Source organism: Lynx canadensis, chromosome F1 (assembly GCF_007474595.2).
Source record: "Lynx canadensis isolate LIC74 chromosome F1, mLynCan4.pri.v2, whole genome shotgun sequence".
Classification (NCBI taxonomy): Eukaryota; Metazoa; Chordata; class Mammalia; order Carnivora; family Felidae; genus Lynx; species Lynx canadensis.
The window spans coordinates 6,575,225-6,595,332 of NC_044319.2; the positions used below are offsets into that span (position 1 = coordinate 6,575,225).

Genomic DNA, 20,108 nt, shown 5'->3' on the forward strand with positions numbered 1-20,108 from the left:
CTCATTGGTGAAAGAATTCAGCCCACATTTCTCAGTGGCTTCAAACAACAATCATTTTTATTTTTTGCTCACGTACTGTTGTTCAGCTGGAGATTGGATGATATATGAGCGCCTGACTTCAGGTTGTACATGAGGCCCATGTCTGTTCCACATGTTTCTCATTCATTTTGAACCAATAGGCCAGCCAGGGCATGTTGGTTTTTTAGTGGTTGCAGAGATTCAGGAGAGCAAGCCAACTGACCAAGCACATTTGAGCCTCTACTTGCCTCAGATCTACTAACCATCCTATTGGCCCAAACAAGTCATGAGTCAGAACCCAGAATTATGCTGTGGGAAATTATACCCACCTCTCAGTGGAAGAATTGCAGAGTCACAGGACAAAGGTTATAGTTTGTGGTAGAATTTGTGTAGGAGGGCCTGGGGCTCCAGTCTTCAAAAAAGTCAGTGATCGGGGCGCCTGGATGGTTCAGTCAGTTCAGTTAAGCATCCAACTTTGGCTCAGGTCGTGATCTCCGACTTGATGAGCTCAAGACCCGTGTCAGGCTCTGCTGACAGCTCGGAGCCTGGAGCCTGCTTCGGAATCTGTGTCTCCCACCCTCTCTGCCCTTCCCCTGCTGTACTCTGTCCTCCTCTCTCTCTCACAAAAATAAACAAACATAAAAACTTTTTTAAAAAAAGTCAGCAATCCTCTATACTATTCAGACTTTTGATCCCAATGAAAACTATTCATGCTTTGAGAAAGTGTTGTAAGAATTTTAATCATTGATCTATTAAATTTACTTATCTAAAATTGAAATATGTCTGAAATAAAGACTATAGCATTTTTAATTTTATGAGTAAGCCATAATTTATGGCTTTAGGGTATTATTTGGCAGAAAAGATTAAGAGGAGAGGGAGAAAAGGAAATGAACATTACTTAAGTGCCTCTCATATGCCAAGTGTTATCAGATACTATTTCTGTGTCTCATTTTCTCTTTAGGTATTGTCACTTTGGTTTTTTTCCTTTGTCTGAAGTTCAGAAACATTTGTTGTTACTTTTTTTTTTTTGTCATTTTGGGTGGTTGTTTTTTTTTTGTTTTTTGTTTTTTTTGAGTCACCTAGAAAACATGAGGGACTAGGGTTTTAACTCAAAAAGTCTACTCCATCAATGAAACAGAGTAGAGAACCCAGAAATGGACCCACAAACGTATGGCCAACTAATCTTTGACAAAGCAGGAAAGAATATCCAATGGAATAAAGACCGTCTCTTCAGCAAGTGGTGCTGGGAAAATTGGACAGCGACATGCAGAAGAATGAACCTGGACCACTTTCTTACACCATACACAAAAATAAACTCAAAATGGATGAAAGACCTCAATGTAAGACAGGAAGCCATCAAAATCCTCAAGGAGAAAGCAGGCAAAAACCTCTTTGATCTTGCCTGTAGCAACTTCTTACTCAACACGTCTCCAGAGGCAAGGGAAACAAAAGCAAAAATGAACTACTGGGACCTCATCAAAATAAAAAGCTTCTGCACAGCAAAGGAAACAATCAGCAAAACTAAAAGGCAGCCAATGGAATGGGAGAAGATATTTGCAAATGACATATCAGATAAAGGGTTAGTATCCAAAATCTATAAAGAACTTATCAAACTCAACACCCAAAAAACAAATAATCCAGTGAAGAAATGGGCAAAAGACATGAATAGACACTTCTCCAAGGAGGACATTGAGGTGGCCAACCGACACATGAAATAATGCTCCACAGCACTCATCATCAGGGAAATACAAATCAAAACAACAATGAGATACCACCTTACACCTGTCAGAATGGCTAACATTAACAATTCAGACAATGACAGATGTTGGCGAGGATGCGGAGAAAGAGGAGCTCTTTTGCATTGTTGGTGGCAATGCAAGCTGGTGCAGCCACTCTGGAAAACAGTATGGAGGTTCCTCAAAAAACTAAAAAATACAACTACCCTAAGACCCAGCACTACTAGGTATTTATCCAAGGGATACAGGTGTGCTGTTTCGAAGGGACACATGCACCCACATGTTTATAGCAGCACTATCAACAATAGCCAATGTATGGAAAGAGCCCAGATGTCCATCGTGGATGAATGGATAAAGAAAATGTGGCATATATATATACAATGGAGTATTACTCGGCAATCAAAAAGAATGAAATCTTGCCATTTGCAACTACGTGGATAGAACTGGAGGGTATTATGCTAAGTGAAATTAGTCAGAGAAAGACAAAAATCCTATGACTTCACCCATATGAGGACTTGAAGAGACAAAAACAGATGAACGTAAGGGAAAGGAAACAAAAATAATATAAAAACAGGGAGGGGGACAAAACAGAAGAGACTTATAAATATGGAGAACAAACTGAGGGTTGCTGGAGGGGTTGTGGGAGAGAGAATGGGCTAAATGGGTAAAGGGCATTAAGGAATCTACTCCTGAAATCATTGTTTCACTATATGCTAACTAATTTGGATGCAAATTAAAAAAAAAAAAAAAAGTCTACTCCAAAACACATGTTTTCTTGGCTCATCCAGAAACTCTACAGAGAAACGTAACTGCTGTCACATCTGGTCAAGACCTTGAACACTCTGGTCAAACCCAAAGTCTTCTTTCCCCCCTCCCTTTTGAGGAATCTGAGCTGAAACCTATTTCTTGGTCATTGAGGAAGCTCTCAACCAGGTTTCAGTTTTATCCATGTGTTAAGTGTCAGTATTACTCTGTGAGTAGTAAAGGATCATTGGAATTGAAGGGCCACTGAGAAAGCTGTGTTATTGAAGGAGAGAGCCCTGGGTAAAAATTGAAAGGCCCAGTAGCTCTTTGTAATATCTCATTCCCACCCATTGTTGAGAAGCTAGAAGACTCAAGGCCATTGTGCCACTGCCAATGGATAAATACCCCTCATCTTGAGGATTATGTTTATTTTTGTTTTCCAGAAAGTATGTATTCTTTTAGGTACCTTTCAAGTGTCATTGAAAGTCAAAACAAAATATATTAAAAGCCATTATTTTTATTTTATGTAGTTATGTACAGTTGATCCTTGGACAACGCACAGACTAGGAGTGCCAACCCCTGCATAGCCAAGTCCATGTATAACTTTTTTTTTTTTTTAGAGCTTCTTTATTTATTTTGAGAGAGAGTGGGGGAGGGGCAGAGAGAGAGGGATAGAGAAAGAATCCCCAGCGGGCTCCACGTTGTTAGCACAGAGCCCCACCTGAGGCTGCAACTCACAAACCTTGAGATCATAACCTGAGCTGAAATCAAGAGTTGGATTCTTTTTTTTTTTTTTTTTCCAACGTTTATTTATTTTTGGGACAGAGAGAGACAGAGCATGAACGGGGGAGGGGCAGAGAGAGAGGGAGACACAGAATCGGAAACAGGCTCCAGGCTCTGAGACATCAGCCCAGAGCCTGACGCGGGGCTCGAACTCCCGGACCGCGAGATCGTGACCTGGCTGAAGTCGGACGCTTAACCGACTGCGCCACCCAGGCGCCCCAAGAGTTGGATTCTTAACCGACTGAGCCATCCAGGCACCCCAGAAGTCCATTTACAACTTTTGACTCCCTCCAAATGTAGCTATTAATAGCCTATTGTTGACCAGAAGCCTTATCAATAAGATAAATTATTAATATATATATTTTCATGTCACAGGTATCATATATTCTTGCAATCAAGTAAGCTAGAGGGGTGCCCGGCTGGCTCAGTTGGTAGAACACGTGACTGTTGATCTCAGAGTTGTGAGATTGAGTCTCATGTTGGGTGTACAGATTACTTAAAAAAAAAGCTAGATAAAATAATATTAAGAAAATCATAAGGAAGAGAAAATATGCTTACAGTACTGTATTTATCAAAAAATTCACATATGAGTAGATCCATTCAGTTCAATCTCATGTTTTTCAAGGGTCAACTGTAATTATTGTTGTATGTTTGTATTGTAGGATTATGTATTATGTATTTGTATATTATGTAACTGTGTTTGATATTATCTAAATACCTAAAACAGTGTTTTTGTAGCATATGAATAATGCTTATGTAAAACTTTGATTTTGAAAATGTTATATTGTTCCCGTTGCCCATGTTTGGCTCTGGTGTGTGTGCCACTTATATGCTGTATTTAGATTGGAGGGATTTTCTTGGGTAAAATTTTTTTGATTCTCTGTTGACTTGGCCAGTAAGTACACATGCAGTGCTAAATGCCCGTTTGTCAGAGAGTAGACGGATGAAAAACCAACCACATCTCCAACATGGAGTTAAGTGGATGGAAGATTAAAAATCCACATAAATTGACCATATCAAGGGATAAGCTGAAAGTGGAGTAAGACTTGATTGTTTCAGCTTTACAGAAGGCTCTTTGCCTGTTTTGGTGAAACCCATTGTTTCGTGTATATGTTGATAAATTTATAATATATGGGATGTTTACCTTCACATAAAGTTTTACATTTTATAGGATTTTGTTTTAATGTATAGCTATATTTCTTATTGCAGAATGTTTCATTTCACTGTAGTTTGCTTCTAATTAAATTGTAACAATATGCCATTTCATGGAAAAAATATTTGCAAGTAGTAGTTTCATAAAAAACGGTTGAGTAGATACTATTATTATCACCGTTTTACAGAAGAGGAAACTAAGGGACATGAGATAAATAACTTGCCCAAGGTCAAGTGTTGGAACCAAGAGTCAGATTCTTTATCTGTTAGTCTGACTCCAAGATTTAGGTTCTAAATGACATCACCATGTTCTCTAGGGTAGTAGTTCTCAAAGCTCAATCCACAGGCCTCTGGGAGTTCCTGAAACCATTTCAAAGGTCACAAGGTCAAAGCTATTTTAAAAATAATATCAAACATAATTGGCCTTTTCTATTGTATTGACATTTGAGTTGCTAGTATAAAAAGAGTGGTGGGTAAAGCTGCTGGCTTCTAGCAGAGATCTAGGTATTAGCACCAAATTATACTAATAGTAGTTTACCGCCATGCACGTGCAGTTAAGGGAGGAGAAAAAACCAGTTTCACTTAAGAATGCCCTTGATAGGGGCACCTGGGTGGCTCAGTCAGTTAAGCAGCTGACTTCAGCTCAGGTCATGATCTCATGGTCTGTGAGTTCAAGCCCTGTATCGGGCTCTGTGCTGACAGCTCGGAACCTGGAGGCTGCTTCAGATTCTGTGTCTCCCTTTCTCTCTGCTCCTCCCCTGCTTGCACTCTGTCTCTCTCTGTCTCTCAAAAATAATAAACATTAAAAAAAATTTGTTTTAAGTGTCCTTGATAAAGTGGTAAAAATGGAAGTCACATCTTTTTAATATTCTGCAGAAGTAATTGGAAGCACATGTAAAACACTTACGTTGAATTCCAAAGTACCATGGTTGTCTCAAGGAAAAGCATTTGTGCCGTTGTTTGAGTTGTGAACTGCACTACAGGTTTGTTTCATGGACCAACTTGTTACTTGAAACAACGACTGACAGATTAATGGTTTTGTACACTTGAGTGTTTGGCAAACAAAGTAAGCCTGTCACCTCAAAGAAAAGAATTGGTAGTAGTTTTTTGCCAATAAGATTTGAGCTTTCAAAAGAAAATTAGAATTTTAGAAACCTTGGTTCTGCCACCATGAGCCTCACAGCTACCCAGTACTTGACTTTTCTGAGAAGGTGAGATGGGTGATAAAGTTAGCAGATGTGATGTTTTAATAATAAAGTGAACATGTTAACCTTTGGGAGACTGTGTAACTCAGGGACAGTGTTCCCAAGATCCCTTCCGAGCTGAAGATGGGTATTTACATAACACACTATAAAAGTGTTAAGATTTCATATTACAAATAAATTTCAAGAAACTACCATTATTGAAGTTTTGATGTTAGTATCAAAATAACACTACAGTTACTTGAGAAGACTATTAAATTACATTTCCCTTTTCTAACTATCTGAATGAAGGCAGGCCTTTAAATATTTCAAGTTCAACAGTGTACTGACAACAGATTGAATGCAGAGCAAATGCAAAAATCTATTATGCTAGACATTAAAAAGATTTTTTTTAATGAAAAAGATTTTTCATTAAAATGTTAGTTTATTATAAATGAATTAATAAATCTTAGTTGCTCAGTTTTCATTGTTTTTATATGGTAAATATTAATATATATAATCCACATAAACAAAATGCTCTTTGGGTTTTTTTTTTTTTTTTTTTTAGGAGAACAAAAGCCTAAGAATTGGTGCTGTAGAAAAATGTACTAAGAAAGTGAAGTACATGTGAGGAGAGAAATTGAAATTGCATCTTTCTGAAAGTTCTTTTGGTGGTTACACTTAGTTGACTAAGAAGCAATTTCTTTAGTTTTTATTGTTCTTAATTAGATCTCAGATGTATTCAAATGAACTTAGTCTTTCTTTCTCAAGTCATAAGTTAGACATTTAAGTGTATAATACTCCTAGTGTTTACTAAGGTTAACGTGATAATAATGTGATCATTTACTTGAGGATTAGACCTTTATTATAAGCTGTGCTCAGAGCCTTTCAGGAGTATGATAAATGTTTATTACTTGACTACTTAATTGCATAATGTCTTTTAAAAAAATTTATTTTAATGTTTGTTTAATTTTGAGAGACAAAGTGCGCACGTGCAGGCATGCATGAGTGGGGGAGGGGCAGAGAGCAAGGGAGACACAGAATCCGAAGCAGGCTCTGGGCTGGGCTCCGAGAGCCCAATGGAGCGCTCGAACCCACAAACCCATGATTGAGCTCAGACACTCAACCGACTGAGCCACCCAGGCACCCTTTGTCTGTCTTCTTAATTGAACTCTTCGCGGAGTCTGTGGACTTACTTTACTAACGAGAATTTGGTAGATGTGCCATGTCTGAGGGCCTCTGGATGGTCTGTTTACTTACAGTAGGAGCAGATGAAGAACCAAGTTCTATTCTTAGGCCTGCTTGAAGGGTTTGGTGAATCAATACCAAAGCTAAATATCTGAATGTATGTTTTTCTTGAATATCTCTGCAGGATGACGTAGCTTTGCCGAAGACTTAGAAGCTAAGCAGAAAATGAGCTTAACATCCTGGTTTTTGGTGAGCAGTGGAGGCACTCGCCACAGGCTGCCACGAGAAATGATTTTTGTTGGAAGAGATGACTGTGAGCTCATGTTGCAGGTAATTGCATCAAACTTCTGTGCCTCCACTCAAAACCCGGGACTGGTGTAAAATGTGTCCACTCAGAACCTGGGACTGGTATAAAATGTGTCCACTCAGAACCTGGGACTGTGTATAAAATGTGTCCACTCAGAACCTGGGACTGGTATAAAATGTTTTTCTGTTCCATTGGAGAACAACACTACATGGATTTGAACTTTCTGACCCTTCCTCTTTTAGCTCCACCTATCAGTTTAATTCATTTTTTCCCTCTTGAATCCTCTAAAAATAAGTTGTAAGTCTTGGGGAATGTATTTTCAAAAGTGAGAGCTCAGAGTAGAGTTTATTCTTAAGTAAGAAGTTTCACATTATATACTTCAAAAATAAGACTTGTAAATAATTCGTAAAATTAGCATAGCATGAAGTAAAACTGAATTTTAATCACAGATGTTTCAACAACACTGAAAGTAGTTTCTCTGTTTCTTTTAGAGATGTTCATTGAGATACCTTTCAGTAGTTTGAGCATAATTAAAGATTGTTGGTATTTACTGCATTATGTATAAAGGAGTTACTTTTAAAACATACTTTGAAGATATCTTTGAGTAAAGTAATTAGCAAAAGAATTGATCTCCAGAGTTTTGAGAATTTGGTTATTTTAATAAGTCCCGGTACTTTTTTTTTTTTTTTTTTAACAATTTATTTATTTTTGAGAGACAGAAAGAGACAGAGCACAAGTAGGGGAGGGGCAGAGAGAGGGAGACACAGAATCTGAAGCAGGCTGAACTGTCAGCACAGAGCCCGACACAGGGCTCAAACCCACAAACTGCAAGATTATGACCTGAGCTGAAGTCGGACGCTTAACCGACTGAGCCACCCAGGCGCCCCAATAAGTCCTGGTACTTTTGAATAAAGTCTTATCCCCTTTTTCTTCCTCCTTTTTTTTTTTGTTGTTAAAAGCCTTAAGCAAATACTTAGAATAGAAATGTTTATTCTGTTAGCCCATTGGTTCTTAACTGGGGCAATCCTGTCTTCCCCGCCCAAAGGACATTTGACAATATCTAGAGACATTTTGATTGTTACAAGTGATGGGAGGTTGGAGGTGGTTGCTATTGACATTTAGTAGGTAGAGACCAAGAAGCCAAGTGTGCTGCTAAGCATCCTACAATGTACAGCATACTTTCCCTACTCCCCCCACCCCAACACACACTGCAAGGAAGTATGTGGCCCTGAATGTCTGCAGTGCTGAGATGGAGAAACCCTGCATTTTCCGTAGAAAAATCAAACTTGCATGTGTTTGTAAACATGTTTATTTTAAAATTAGGGAACTTACTTTATAGTTTGAAGCAATAAAAGTAAAGCCACCATACAGCTATGTTAGTTTGGTATATAAATGCAGTATGAGTATACTGCATATAAGTATAAGTATAGCATATGAGTAAGTTGCATATATAATGACACCTCAAACAAATTCACTGCGAGAAATAGAATACAGAGATCTGCTTCTCAGTGAGATGGAGTGTTGAGAGTGGCAACTGAGAAAAAGGCAGTGATGATTCTGTTTGGATAAAGGCCTCCTGGAACTGGGCCATATCTTAGGTTCAAATAGGGGGAGCTCATTTATCAGAGAATGGAAGTGGTGCCTTCTATGTGGCATCTCTATCAACCAGCCAAGAAATGTGGGAATGGTTGTTCCGGAGCTTCCTACATTGAGATAAGGAATATGAAGAGACGTGACTGACAAGGTCATAGTCTTCCTGGACTATGTATAACAAATGGAAGTTGTCTGACAGTAAGTGAGGTGGGCAGAGAAAGCTGTGAGTCCAAGGAGACCAAGGTGGGTTCCAGTTCACAGGACACAGTATCAGAGTGGAAAGAGTTACACAGAGAAGGAACTTTGCAGAGGTAATCCCTGAGTATGAGGTTGAGTACTGATCACATACAAGTGAGGAAACTAACCAAAGGCAGTGGGGAAAAAACACTCAAAAGGATTAGAGTTAACAGTGTGGGACACTAATAGGGTCAGGAACGGTGCCTGTCTTAACAGCCAGACTGGAAAACCTTCTGAGTCACACACAGGGCATTGATCTCTACCCCCTCAGTAGTGGGGAGTCGTTTACCATAGACTGAGTTCTAGCCTCATCTAAATCTTAAAAACAGTACCCAAAAGGGTCACACTCTTTTCAAGTAATTTAACTGTGTCCCATAACAAAGTTCAAGAATATGTATAGGAACACAGAAATATTTAACACCCTCAAAAGGCAAAATCTATGGTGTCTGGCATGCAACAAAAAATCACCAGTCTTGTAAAGAAGCAGGGAAGTGTGGCCCATTATAAAGACTGATGATAAAAGATGTTTTGTTTCTGACGAGTTTGGCTAAGTTTAGCAAAGTCTGACAAAATAAAAAAAAAAAAAAAGTGGTAAAACGGTAAAATCTTGAAGAAGATTTCAAAACTTATTATAAAGCTAGCGTTGCTGGCTTTTATAAAGGTAGACATATACACAAGTGGAATAGAATAGAGAGTCCAGAAATAAACCCCTATATATCTGTAGCTGTTGTGGTTTGAGTTGTGTCCCCTCAAAAAGGTATATTAAAGTCCTAAACTTCCATACCTATGAATGTGACCTTATTTGGAAATAGAGTCTTTGGGGATATAACCAAGTTAAGATAAAGTCATTAGGGTAGACTCTAATCCAGTATGACCTCGTATCCTTATAAGGGAAGGAAAAGACAGACACAAAAGGGAAATAGCTATGTAAAGATAGAAACAGAGATTAGAGTTATGCTACCAGAATCCAAGGAACACCTGAGTCTACCAGAAGCTGGAAGAGGCAAGGAAAAATAAGATCCTCCCCTAGAAGTGTTGGAAGAAGTATGGTCCTACCAACACCTTGACTTTAGACTTTTATTTGTTTACTTATTTTTAATTTTTTAAATGTTTATTTTTGAGATGAGAGAGCGAGCAAGCGGGGAAGGGGCAGAGAGGGGGACAGAGGATCTGAAGCAGGCTCTGTGCTGACAGCAGAGAGCTCAGTGCAGGGCTCGATCTCACAAACCATGAGATCATGACCTGAGCCAAGGTCGGATGCTTAACCAGCTGAACCACCCAGGCACCCCTGATTTTAGACTTTTAGAGTTCAGGCTATGAGAGAATTAACTTGTGTTGTTTTAAGCCACCTAGGCACCTAGTTTGTTATGGTACTCCTAGGACACCATTACAATGGCAATTGAGTTTTTAGAAGGCTGTTAAGTTTATTCAGTGGAGCTAAGAATGACTATGGCAGAGGAAGCTTGGGACAGCTGGATTTCCAGATACAAAAGAATGAAGTTGGACCCTTGCTGCATACCACATGTAAAAATTAACTCAAAATGGATCAATGACCAAAATATAAGAGATAAAGCCATAAAACTCATAGAAGAAAACATAGGGATACGTCATCATGACCTTGAATATGGCGGTGGAATCTTAGGTATGACACCATAGCACCAGCAACAAAAGAAAAAGGTAAATTAGACTCCATTAAAATTAAAAACTCGTGTATATAAGGATATTGCCAAGAGAGTGAAAAGACAACTGGCAGAATGGGAGAAAATATTTGCAAAACTATGTATCTTATAAAGATTTAATATCCAGAGTATATGAAGAATTCTTACAACTCAACAACAGAAAGACAGCAGCCAACTTAAAAAATGAGCGAAAGACTTTACTGGTCATTTCTTAGAAGAAGATACAATAATGCTCAATGAACACGTGAAAAGAAGATGCTCGACATCATTCATCATTAAGAAATGCAGATCAAAACCTCAGTGAGTTACCACTTCACATCTGTTAAGGTGGCTATAATTTTGTTACAACAGGAAAATGGGCACCTCGGGTGGCTCGGTCTGTTGAGCGTCCAGCTCTTGATTTCAGTTCAGGTCATGATCTCACGGTTTGTGGGTTCAAGCCCTGCATCAGGCTCTGAGCTGGGCGTGGATCTTGCATAAGATTCTCTTTCCCCCCCTCTCTCTTTGCCCTTCCCCCCACCGTCTGTCTGTCTCTCTCCGTCTCCTTCTCAAAATAAATAAATTAACTTAAAAAAAAAAAAGGAAAATGTTGGTGAAGATGCAGAGAAATTGAAATTCTTATATGTCGCTGGTGGGAATGTAAAATGGTGTCAGTGCTGCAGAAAATAGTGCTTCCTCAAAAAGCTGAACATAAAATTTCCATGTGACCAGCAGTTCCACTTTTATATATATACCCACAGTAATTGAAAGCAAGGTCTCTGGGCTCCTGGGTGGCTCAGTTGGTTAAGTGTCCAACTCTTGATTTCAGCTCAGGTCATGACCTTATGGGTCCTGAGATCGAGCCCAATGTTCAGGCTCCATGCTGAATGTGGCACCTGCTTGGGATTCTCTCTCTCCCACGGTCTCTGCCCCTCCTTCTCTCATGCAAGCGTGCGCTCTCTAGAAATAAACTTTTTCTTTTTTTTTAAAGCAAGGTTTCAAACAGATACTTGTATGAATTATACGCACATTATTCACAGTAGCGAAAAGGTGAAAACAACCCACGTGTCCAGGCACAAATGAATGGATGAAATGCAGTGTATACATCCACTGGATTATTCATCTGTAACAAGGAATGAAGTTCTCATATATGCTGTAACATAAATGAACCTTGAAAATCTTATGCTAAGTGAAATAAGCCAGACACAAAGGACAAACACTACATGATCATTTCTTTGAAAATAGCTAGAATAGGCAAATTTACAGACATAGGATGAGTTAGAAGCTACCAGTGGCTGGGGGAAAGAAGATTAGGGAGTTATTTCTTAGGAGTTACAGAGTTTCTGTTTGAGGTGATAAAAATTTTTTGGAAATAGATAGTGGTGCATAACATTGTGAATTTAATTAATGCCACTGAATTGTACACTTACAAATGGTTAAGATGGCAAATATTATGCTTTATATATATATATATATATATGTATGTATATATATATATGTATATAAATGTATATATATATGTATATATCTCACCATAATGAAAAAAGGAAATCGATGGCAATAGAATTTTAAAATATCTTTGAATTGATACATTTGATTCATATTGCCTTTATAACAGAAATTTAAAACAAAAATCAGTATTATTTTAATGAGTAGAACCAATATCACAGTATTATAAAGTCAAAAATTTAAAGAACGTTTTTATTTAAATTTATAAATGTGTTATGGGCATCTATCCTATTTATGACTGTTTTTGTTTATGCTTTATTTTTTAAATAGAATGTAAAAGAGATGAGAGAACTCCATGATCAGGCAGGGCAAAGAAACAGTTTTGAACCGTTCCTCAGTCTCCACCCCTAAAGATAACTTCTGCCCTTTATCTGATAGTAGCACACTGGTTTTAGCACTGTTCTCGACTCTGTGTATTCTATGAAAGAGATCCAGGAAGAGATTGGCATGCTGGTCATTTGCTAGTCTGAATAAATGCTACATATTAATAGTCCTCTTCCTAGCACTGAAAGACATACGTGGAAGTAAGAACACATATTTGCAAATTGTATTTAGTTTTTAACTGATTTAATGTTAATTTAATCTTTCCTAGTATAGGAGTAAAATGATACTTAAAATCTTTTATGTAATTTCTTTTTTTTATGTAATTTCTTTTTTTATGTAATTTCTGAAAAATGGACTATAGTAGTAGAAAAGTGAAGAATTTTGCATTTATACATGCAAAATATATTTGTTTTAAAAGATTAGTGCTGTAGAATTGATGAAATTATGTTTTCCTTTTAAAGGCCTGACATAGCTTAAATGGTTCTGCATTGGTTAGGTCAGTCAGTGTGGTAATTAAAATTGTTAGTAGTGCAAATAGCTAATATTTGATTGCTTTTTAATGAATAAATAAGAGTTCTTTAAAAATTTGGTCGACCTAAGTCTCCATTTATGGTTTTAAGCCCTCCATTTTTAATGTACAGGAAATCACTTGTTAAATTTTAGAATCTCTGCCTCTGAATAATTTTAAGTAATTTCTTACATGTAAAGATTTCAACTACAACTAGATTTGCTGGCATTAAAAGAAAATACTTTGATGATAATATGGCTTAAACCCAGTGCAGAAGAGAAATAAATGATCTATAAGGTTAAATGATCTGTTTGATTATAATTAACTTTTTTTTGTTATTTTATGACAAAAAATAAAGTTTTTTGAGTTTTATATTTTTTGTTACTTCATCTCATTCCAAAAAATGTACTCTAAAGAATGTGATCATCCAGAAGGAAATGTGCCTGGATACTGAAGAGTAGGTAATTACACAAAAGATTCTGGATGAGTTTTCTCACTTAGCTTGGAAGCTTCCAGCAAATTATGCAGACTTGCTGTGCCTGTCTCTGGCTGTAGACAGATGATTGTGCTGTTTCGTAAGACATATTATGCAAGATGAATCTTGCATAGCCATGGATGAAAAGCCATAAAGTATAATTTATTAGATAAAAATTATACTTTGCAGCAACACATGAATATCACTATTAACAGTACATTCTATTTAAATAGTACTTTCTATTTCTCATTGTTCATTTATGTGATTTTAGATGTTGCTCTCAACAGTTTTCTAAAAGATACAGTCATCCCCATTTTTACAGATGGTAAAATCAAGATTTGGAAAGACTTGGTCACTGACTGGGCCAGTATCATACAACCATTAAGTCATGGAAGCTGGTGTTAGAACCTTTATCATTTTGGCTCAAAAATCAAATGACTTTTCTCTTCCACCACTTAGCAGCTACTGCGTGTGTGTGTGTGTGTGTGTGTGTGTGTGTGTGTGTGTGTGTAACCTAAAAAGGACTTGATAGCTTAATTCTTCTAGTAAACATGCTCAAACACTTCTTGCAACATATGGTATACTTCTAAGTACAAATAAAGTTGCATTTTAAAAAGTTTGTTACCTAAATTCTAATTTTACCGTCATAAAAATTTTTTAATTTTTCTTTTAATGTTTATTTTTGAGAGAGAGTGTGAGCGGGGGAGGGGCAGAGAGAGGGGGAGACACAGAATCTGAAGCAGGCTCCAGGCTCTGAGCTGTCAGCACAGATCTTGACGCTGGGCTCGGATTCACGAACTCTGAGCTCATTAACCAACTGAGCCACCCAGGTGCCCCTATCTTCATAAAATTTTTAATTGCACCAAATAATTGAATTTTGCTCTGTTTTGAGAAATACCATCATACTAACTGAAATAGCAAAATTATATTTGACTTACTATTTTAATGTTTTAACTTTCACGCTGGTGTAAGAACAGTTTCCAGGAGGGTAATGGTATGTTTTAAAGATCATAGGTAACATATTTTCAAAATATGTCTTTTGGAGCACATAGCAAAGGATAAATCACTATTTATTATTCTGATTGTAAAAATGCAGTTGGGTTTTTAAAAAGTCTTTCAGCCACGGTGCTTTTTTTTTTTTTTTTTTTTGATGAAACAGCAAAACTGTATTTGATTGTTGGATATGAAATTTACTGTCGCGTAATTAAAAGGGACTGCTTCAGAGAAAGAAGCATAAAAATAAAATGTGATTTTTTTAATATGAAATTTATTGTCAAGTTGGTTTCCATACAACACCCAGTGCTCATACCAACAGGTGCCCTCCTCAATGCCCATCACCCACTTTCCCCTCTCCCCCACCCCCCATCGGCCCTCAGTTTGTTCTCAGTTTTTAAGAGTCTCTTATGGTTTGCCTCCTTCCCTCTCTGTAACTTTTTTTTTCCCCCTTCCCCTCCCCCATGGTCTTCTGTTAAGTTTCTCAGGATCCACCTAAGAGTGAAAACATACGGTATCTGTCTTTCTCTGTATGACTTATTTCACTTAGCATAACACTCTCCACTTCCATCCACGTTGCTACAAAGGGCCATATTTCATTCTTTCTCATTGCCACATAGTACTCCATTGTGTATATAAACCACAATTTCTTTATCCATTCGTCAGTTGATGGACATTTAGGCTCTTTCCATAATTTGGCTATTGTTGAGAGTGCTGCTGTAAACATTGGGGTACAAGTTGCCCCTATGCATCAGCACTCCTGTATCCCTTGGGTAAATTCCTAGCAGTGCTATTGCTGGGTCATAGGGTAGGTCTATTTTTAATTTTTTGAGGAACCTCCACACTGTTTTCCAGAGCGGCTGCACCAGTTTGCATTCCCACCAACAGTGCAAGAGGGTTCCCCTTTCTCCACATCCTCGCCAGCATCTATAGTCTCCTGATTTGTTCATTTTAGCCACTCTGACTGGCGTGAGGTGATATCTGAGTGTGGTTTTGATTTGTATTTCTCTGATGAGGAGTGACGTTGAGCATCTTTTCATGTGCCTGTTGGCCATCCAGATGTCTTCTTTAGAGAAGTGTCTAGTCATGTCTTCTGCCCATTTGTTCACTGGATTATTTGTTTTTTGGGTGCGGAGTTTGGTGAGTTCTTCATAGATTTTGGATACTAGCCCTTTGTCTGATACAGCCACAGTGTCTTTAAAAAATACTTTAAAACAGTGATGACACACCATGGCCATCTTTCTTTTTCTCTTCAGGTTTTTTTAGTCTGTGTGTCCCTGTATGTCTGTGTTTTTCTTAAATGTTTTAATAGGAAAAATAAATAATACAAGAAGTAATAATAATGTTAAAAAGTAACCATTTCATATCCAAAGCATATGTGACACATATTAGGTGGTCATTGGTGCCACTTCATGTTAGCTTTTAGGTAGAGATTTGCTTTTCATTGTGCCTGGCCTGGAATTGTGTTTTTGTGTTTTTAGTTGATTTGATAACAGGCTTTTTGTTGTTTGTTTTTTTTGTTTTGTTTTTGCAGAAAAGGAAATATTTCTTAAACAAATGAAACCATATTATTACTTCATTTTTATACTCTTATTTTCCAAAATTTCCTGGTTTTATAATTATCTTGTCTGGGGGCCAGAATTTTGTTGTGACTGCTTTGGTTCTGTTGTTTAAAGCTACCCAGTTTGTAGGTTTCTTAAAATTTGGTCTGATCTTTGTAAGTTCAGTACTTTTGATATTTTAATCTCTAAGAAAATTTTTCTACCTTCATTCTTTATGAAGTGAGATTGGCTAAACAGCATGTATTTTCTTTCTAATAAACCTTTCCTGAGCATCTACAATGCACTAGGCCCTATGCTGGCTTCCAAGGGATCAATGCATATCCCAGGCAGGGTCTCCCTGTCCTTGAGGGCTTATTGTCTAGTAGAAGGAGATGTGCATGTAAACAAATATAGACGTTACGACATAGAATGTTGATGTGGGATGCACAAAAGACAGATTAATCAGTCCCTACCTGCAAGGACATAAGATGAGAAGTGTGGAAAGAACTCATGGAGGAAATGGCTTGAGCTGAATCTTAAAAGATGAATAAATGCTTTCTGGAAGGTTTAGAGTATGATGGAGTCCATGGTATTAAAGACAGCATGACGTTCAGTGTCTGTTTAGGTAATTAAAATAGTTCCTTATAATTTACGTATAGAATATGAAGGCAAACATTTGGAAGTTAAAAGAGACCAGACCTTGGAGGGCATGTGCTGAATTAAAGCTTATATGTTTCACCTTAACCAGCAAGTACACTTAGGAGGTTTTGCACAGGGAAATACTGCCTTTTTAAATGCCTCCCTGTTATGTCTTTGAAACCTTACAAACAAACCTGTGAGATTAGTCTATCTTCTTTATAGTTGACTCAACAAAGATTAGTCATTTTACCAAGGTCACACAGCTGCCAGATGTCGTGACCTGTTCTTTTGGACTCCAGCACCTGCTCTTTAAACTATCACTCTACATTCATTACTGCTAAGGAATTGGAGCTTGGAATCGGTGGAAGCACTTAGGAGGTGACAATAATCTAGAAAGTGAGGCAAAGTTCAAGAGAAGAGAGAATTCTTTGAAATGAAAAGGCAACAGAGTGCTAGCGGGAAGTTAGGATGTACTTCCTAGTTATAGAATGAGGGACGGGGAGAAAAAGAGTTTCAGATCTATTGTTTTTGGCATAGAAATGAATATAATAGAGGTACAGAAGATGCATTTTTGGGGAACAAGATCATGAGTTTGAGGTTTGAAGGGACATCCAGATTGAGATATTCAGTAGAAAGCAGGAAATAAATATGTGAAGCAGAGCCGGAGTAGTCTGGGCAGAAGGTAGAGGTTTAGTAGAGTTTTGAGCATGAAGAAGTAGCAGAAGCCAGGGGGAGCTGAATTACAGAGAAGGAGGTAAAGTCGGGGTGACGGGTGGTTGCGTGGGAGAAAAGGAAGGGTCGGAGTATTAGATGTCCTGCTGCAGTCAGAGAACTGAGGTAGCATACTCGTCAATTATTGTAAATAAGTGAGGAAACTGGAAGAATAGAGGAATGTAGTCCTAGAGAAAAATACTGCAGTTTAGATTCCAGAGGTAGAATCAGTTTTGTAGAAGGTCTAAGCAATGGGAGCAATATGCCAGGATAGGGTATGGAGGTTGGTTGTGGAAGTCAAGAAGGCCAGATTTTTATATGGGTTGTCTACATAGATGTTGAAAATCAATCATGATGAAGTAGGAGTTTGTACAAAAAGAAAGACTGAACCATAACTGCCAAACTTCAGTCAGAAAGTGAGAATGAGGGCTGCATGTGACTCTTGACCTTGGGGTCATAGAGTTCAAGCCCCACTTTGGGGGTACAGTTTACTCAAAACAAAGAGTGACCACAGATGATTGCAGCAACCTAGGAAGGGTGTGTGTGTGTGTGTGTGTGTGTGTGTGTGTGTGTATGGAAATATATAGTATGTATATATACTTGTATTTATGTTTATAGGTGCATAACAAGAACTTCAAAAAAGGAAAGGGCTTTTCCCCTTCAGGGGGAAAGTAATGGCCAAAAGCCACAGTGTAAACTGTGTGAATTCATTCTGTGTTTCTGAATTCAGCAGAATGGTGGATTTGGGAGGACAGCATCCACTTTAAAGGAATGCTGTAGAAATAGTGTTCTCAGGGGGAAAACCAGATTTCAGTTAAAGGAAGGAAGTAGGAGGTAAATATCTGTGAGAGCTTGAGAATGAAGAGTTTCCAGTAAGGCGGATTCTCAGCACCAATGCAAAGCCTTGGGAAGAGAGTCTTTCTAGACAGTGAAAATCAAGAGGAAGGAGGCACACTCTTCTGGATATTACCTGTAAGGAGATAGTGACTAGAGGGTCTTGATTTTTGTTTTTTTTACTGAGGTTTAATTGAGTTACAACATTATTAGTTTCAAGTGAACTGCAATAATCATATGTATATAGTGAGAAGCGATCACCGTAGTAAGTGTAATTAATATCGGTTCCCCTACAAAGCTGCAGAAAAAATTTGTTTGCTTGTGATAAGGAGGCTTGCATTCTTATTGGAGGCTTAAAGTGACAAGAATAACAGAACTGGTAAAAATTGACAATCTTTGCAGTTTATGCCTGATCAGCTAAGACTTTCCCGTTAGAATCAGAAACTCGATGAAGTTACAGTCTTTGTTAGGATTTAAATTATATGCTTCTGAGATACTATTGGATTTTCATTGAGATAGCCAAATGGGTTGTGAAAATTAAGTTGTAACACACCTTCTCCTGGCTAGTTTAATCTAGAGAAAATGAGAATATGATTATCTGGAAATGAAAATGGGTTAATTAATACTTAAGTGGTTAGATGTAAAAAGCAAACCTTTCTTATTCCTTCAGTTTTTCTTGACCACTCACTTAGATGTATTCTCTATAATCTTGGCTATTTGCTGAATTTCTTTGATGGGTACTGAAACACACTGGCACCTTGAAGACAGTGGGTAACCAAAAACAGGAATGTTTTGTTTTGCTTTCTTTCCTTGGCTGTTACTTTTTAAAGAGTTACACAAATGGGAATGACTTGTTCTGTTTTATGATAACTCTAGCCTTAAGTTTGTAAGACCAATCTTCTCAAAAAGTTACTACCCGGGGCGCCTGGGTGGCGCAGTTGGTTAAGCGTCCGACTTCAGCCAGGTCACGATCTCGCGGTCCGTGAGTTCGAGCCCCGCGTCAGGCTCTGGGCTGATGGCTCAGAGCCTGGAGCCTGTTTCTGATTCTGTGTCTCCCTCTCTCTCTGCCCCTCCCCCCGTTCATGCTCTGTCTCTCTCTGTCTCAAAAATAAATAAACGTTAAAAAAAAATTAAAAAAAAGTTACTACCCTATTTACTGAGTTGCTTTTTCTGATCCCACATAACATCCTCACTCCTTCACCCCCCAACTCCAAAGTTGGAATGGTGTCTCAATTCAGTGCACTCTGTTGTTTTCTTATGTCTTAAGTTGGCTCTATGTTGTGTAGGAGGCATTCTTGTACTTACCAACCCCCATAAACATTTTGAGGGCAAGATGTGTATCAGATTCAAGATTTCCAGGTTTCTGGCAAGTTGTTGACTTAGTCAAGTGGCCTCTCCTAATTATCTCCTCCTTGAACCATTTTGTTCTCCTTCTCTCTGGTCCGTGTTGACCACTTCCCTCCAAAGCTGTGACGACTCCCTGGCTCCATGCGCAGCCATTTGGCTTGTTTTCCATATCGAACCGTAACTTCCCTTCCCTGTATGATTTTTCTTTTCTCTGCTCTCATTTAAATTTCCCCCCATGAATTTCAGTACACCGTGCTAAGACTTGAGCTCCTACTATTTTCTTCCTCACAGAGATTATTTATGATGGATGTTTCATTCATATTTATTAAGAGCCTACATATACCTGAAATCTCAGTTGCCTTACAGCATGTGATTTTTATCGTTAGACTAATTCAACTTGGTTAATCCGCAATATGGAGGAATTATTTTCCAAATGGTGCCACATTTCTTTTTGTCACCCTAATAACTGAATTTAGGACTTCATTAAACAGAGCAACGATTTAAAACACAACAGTAAAAACTAAAAGTTTAAGTAACTTTTAGATTAATGCAGATGTTTTGTATTGGTTACAGTTATAAGTTGACATAATAATTGGCTTTCAGGTAAGTTGTAGAGAAGTGGCATTAATA

The 20,108-nt window shown here is 37.9% G+C and overlaps 1 protein-coding gene across 9 annotated transcripts in view; it reads left to right on the forward strand.

The window, feature by feature from the left end:
• Window positions 1-20,108, forward strand: part of CEP170 (centrosomal protein 170) — a 127,035-nt gene that overhangs the window by 27,810 nt on the left and 79,117 nt on the right. For all 9 annotated transcript variants that reach the window (XM_030302247.1, XM_030302251.1, XM_030302253.1 and 6 more), the window contains exon 2: window positions 6,987-7,132. In XM_030302247.1, coding sequence (XP_030158107.1) covers window positions 7,028-7,132 — 105 coding nt within the window. In that variant the 5' untranslated portion in view covers window positions 6,987-7,027. The remainder of the gene's footprint in view (window positions 1-6,986; window positions 7,133-20,108) is intronic.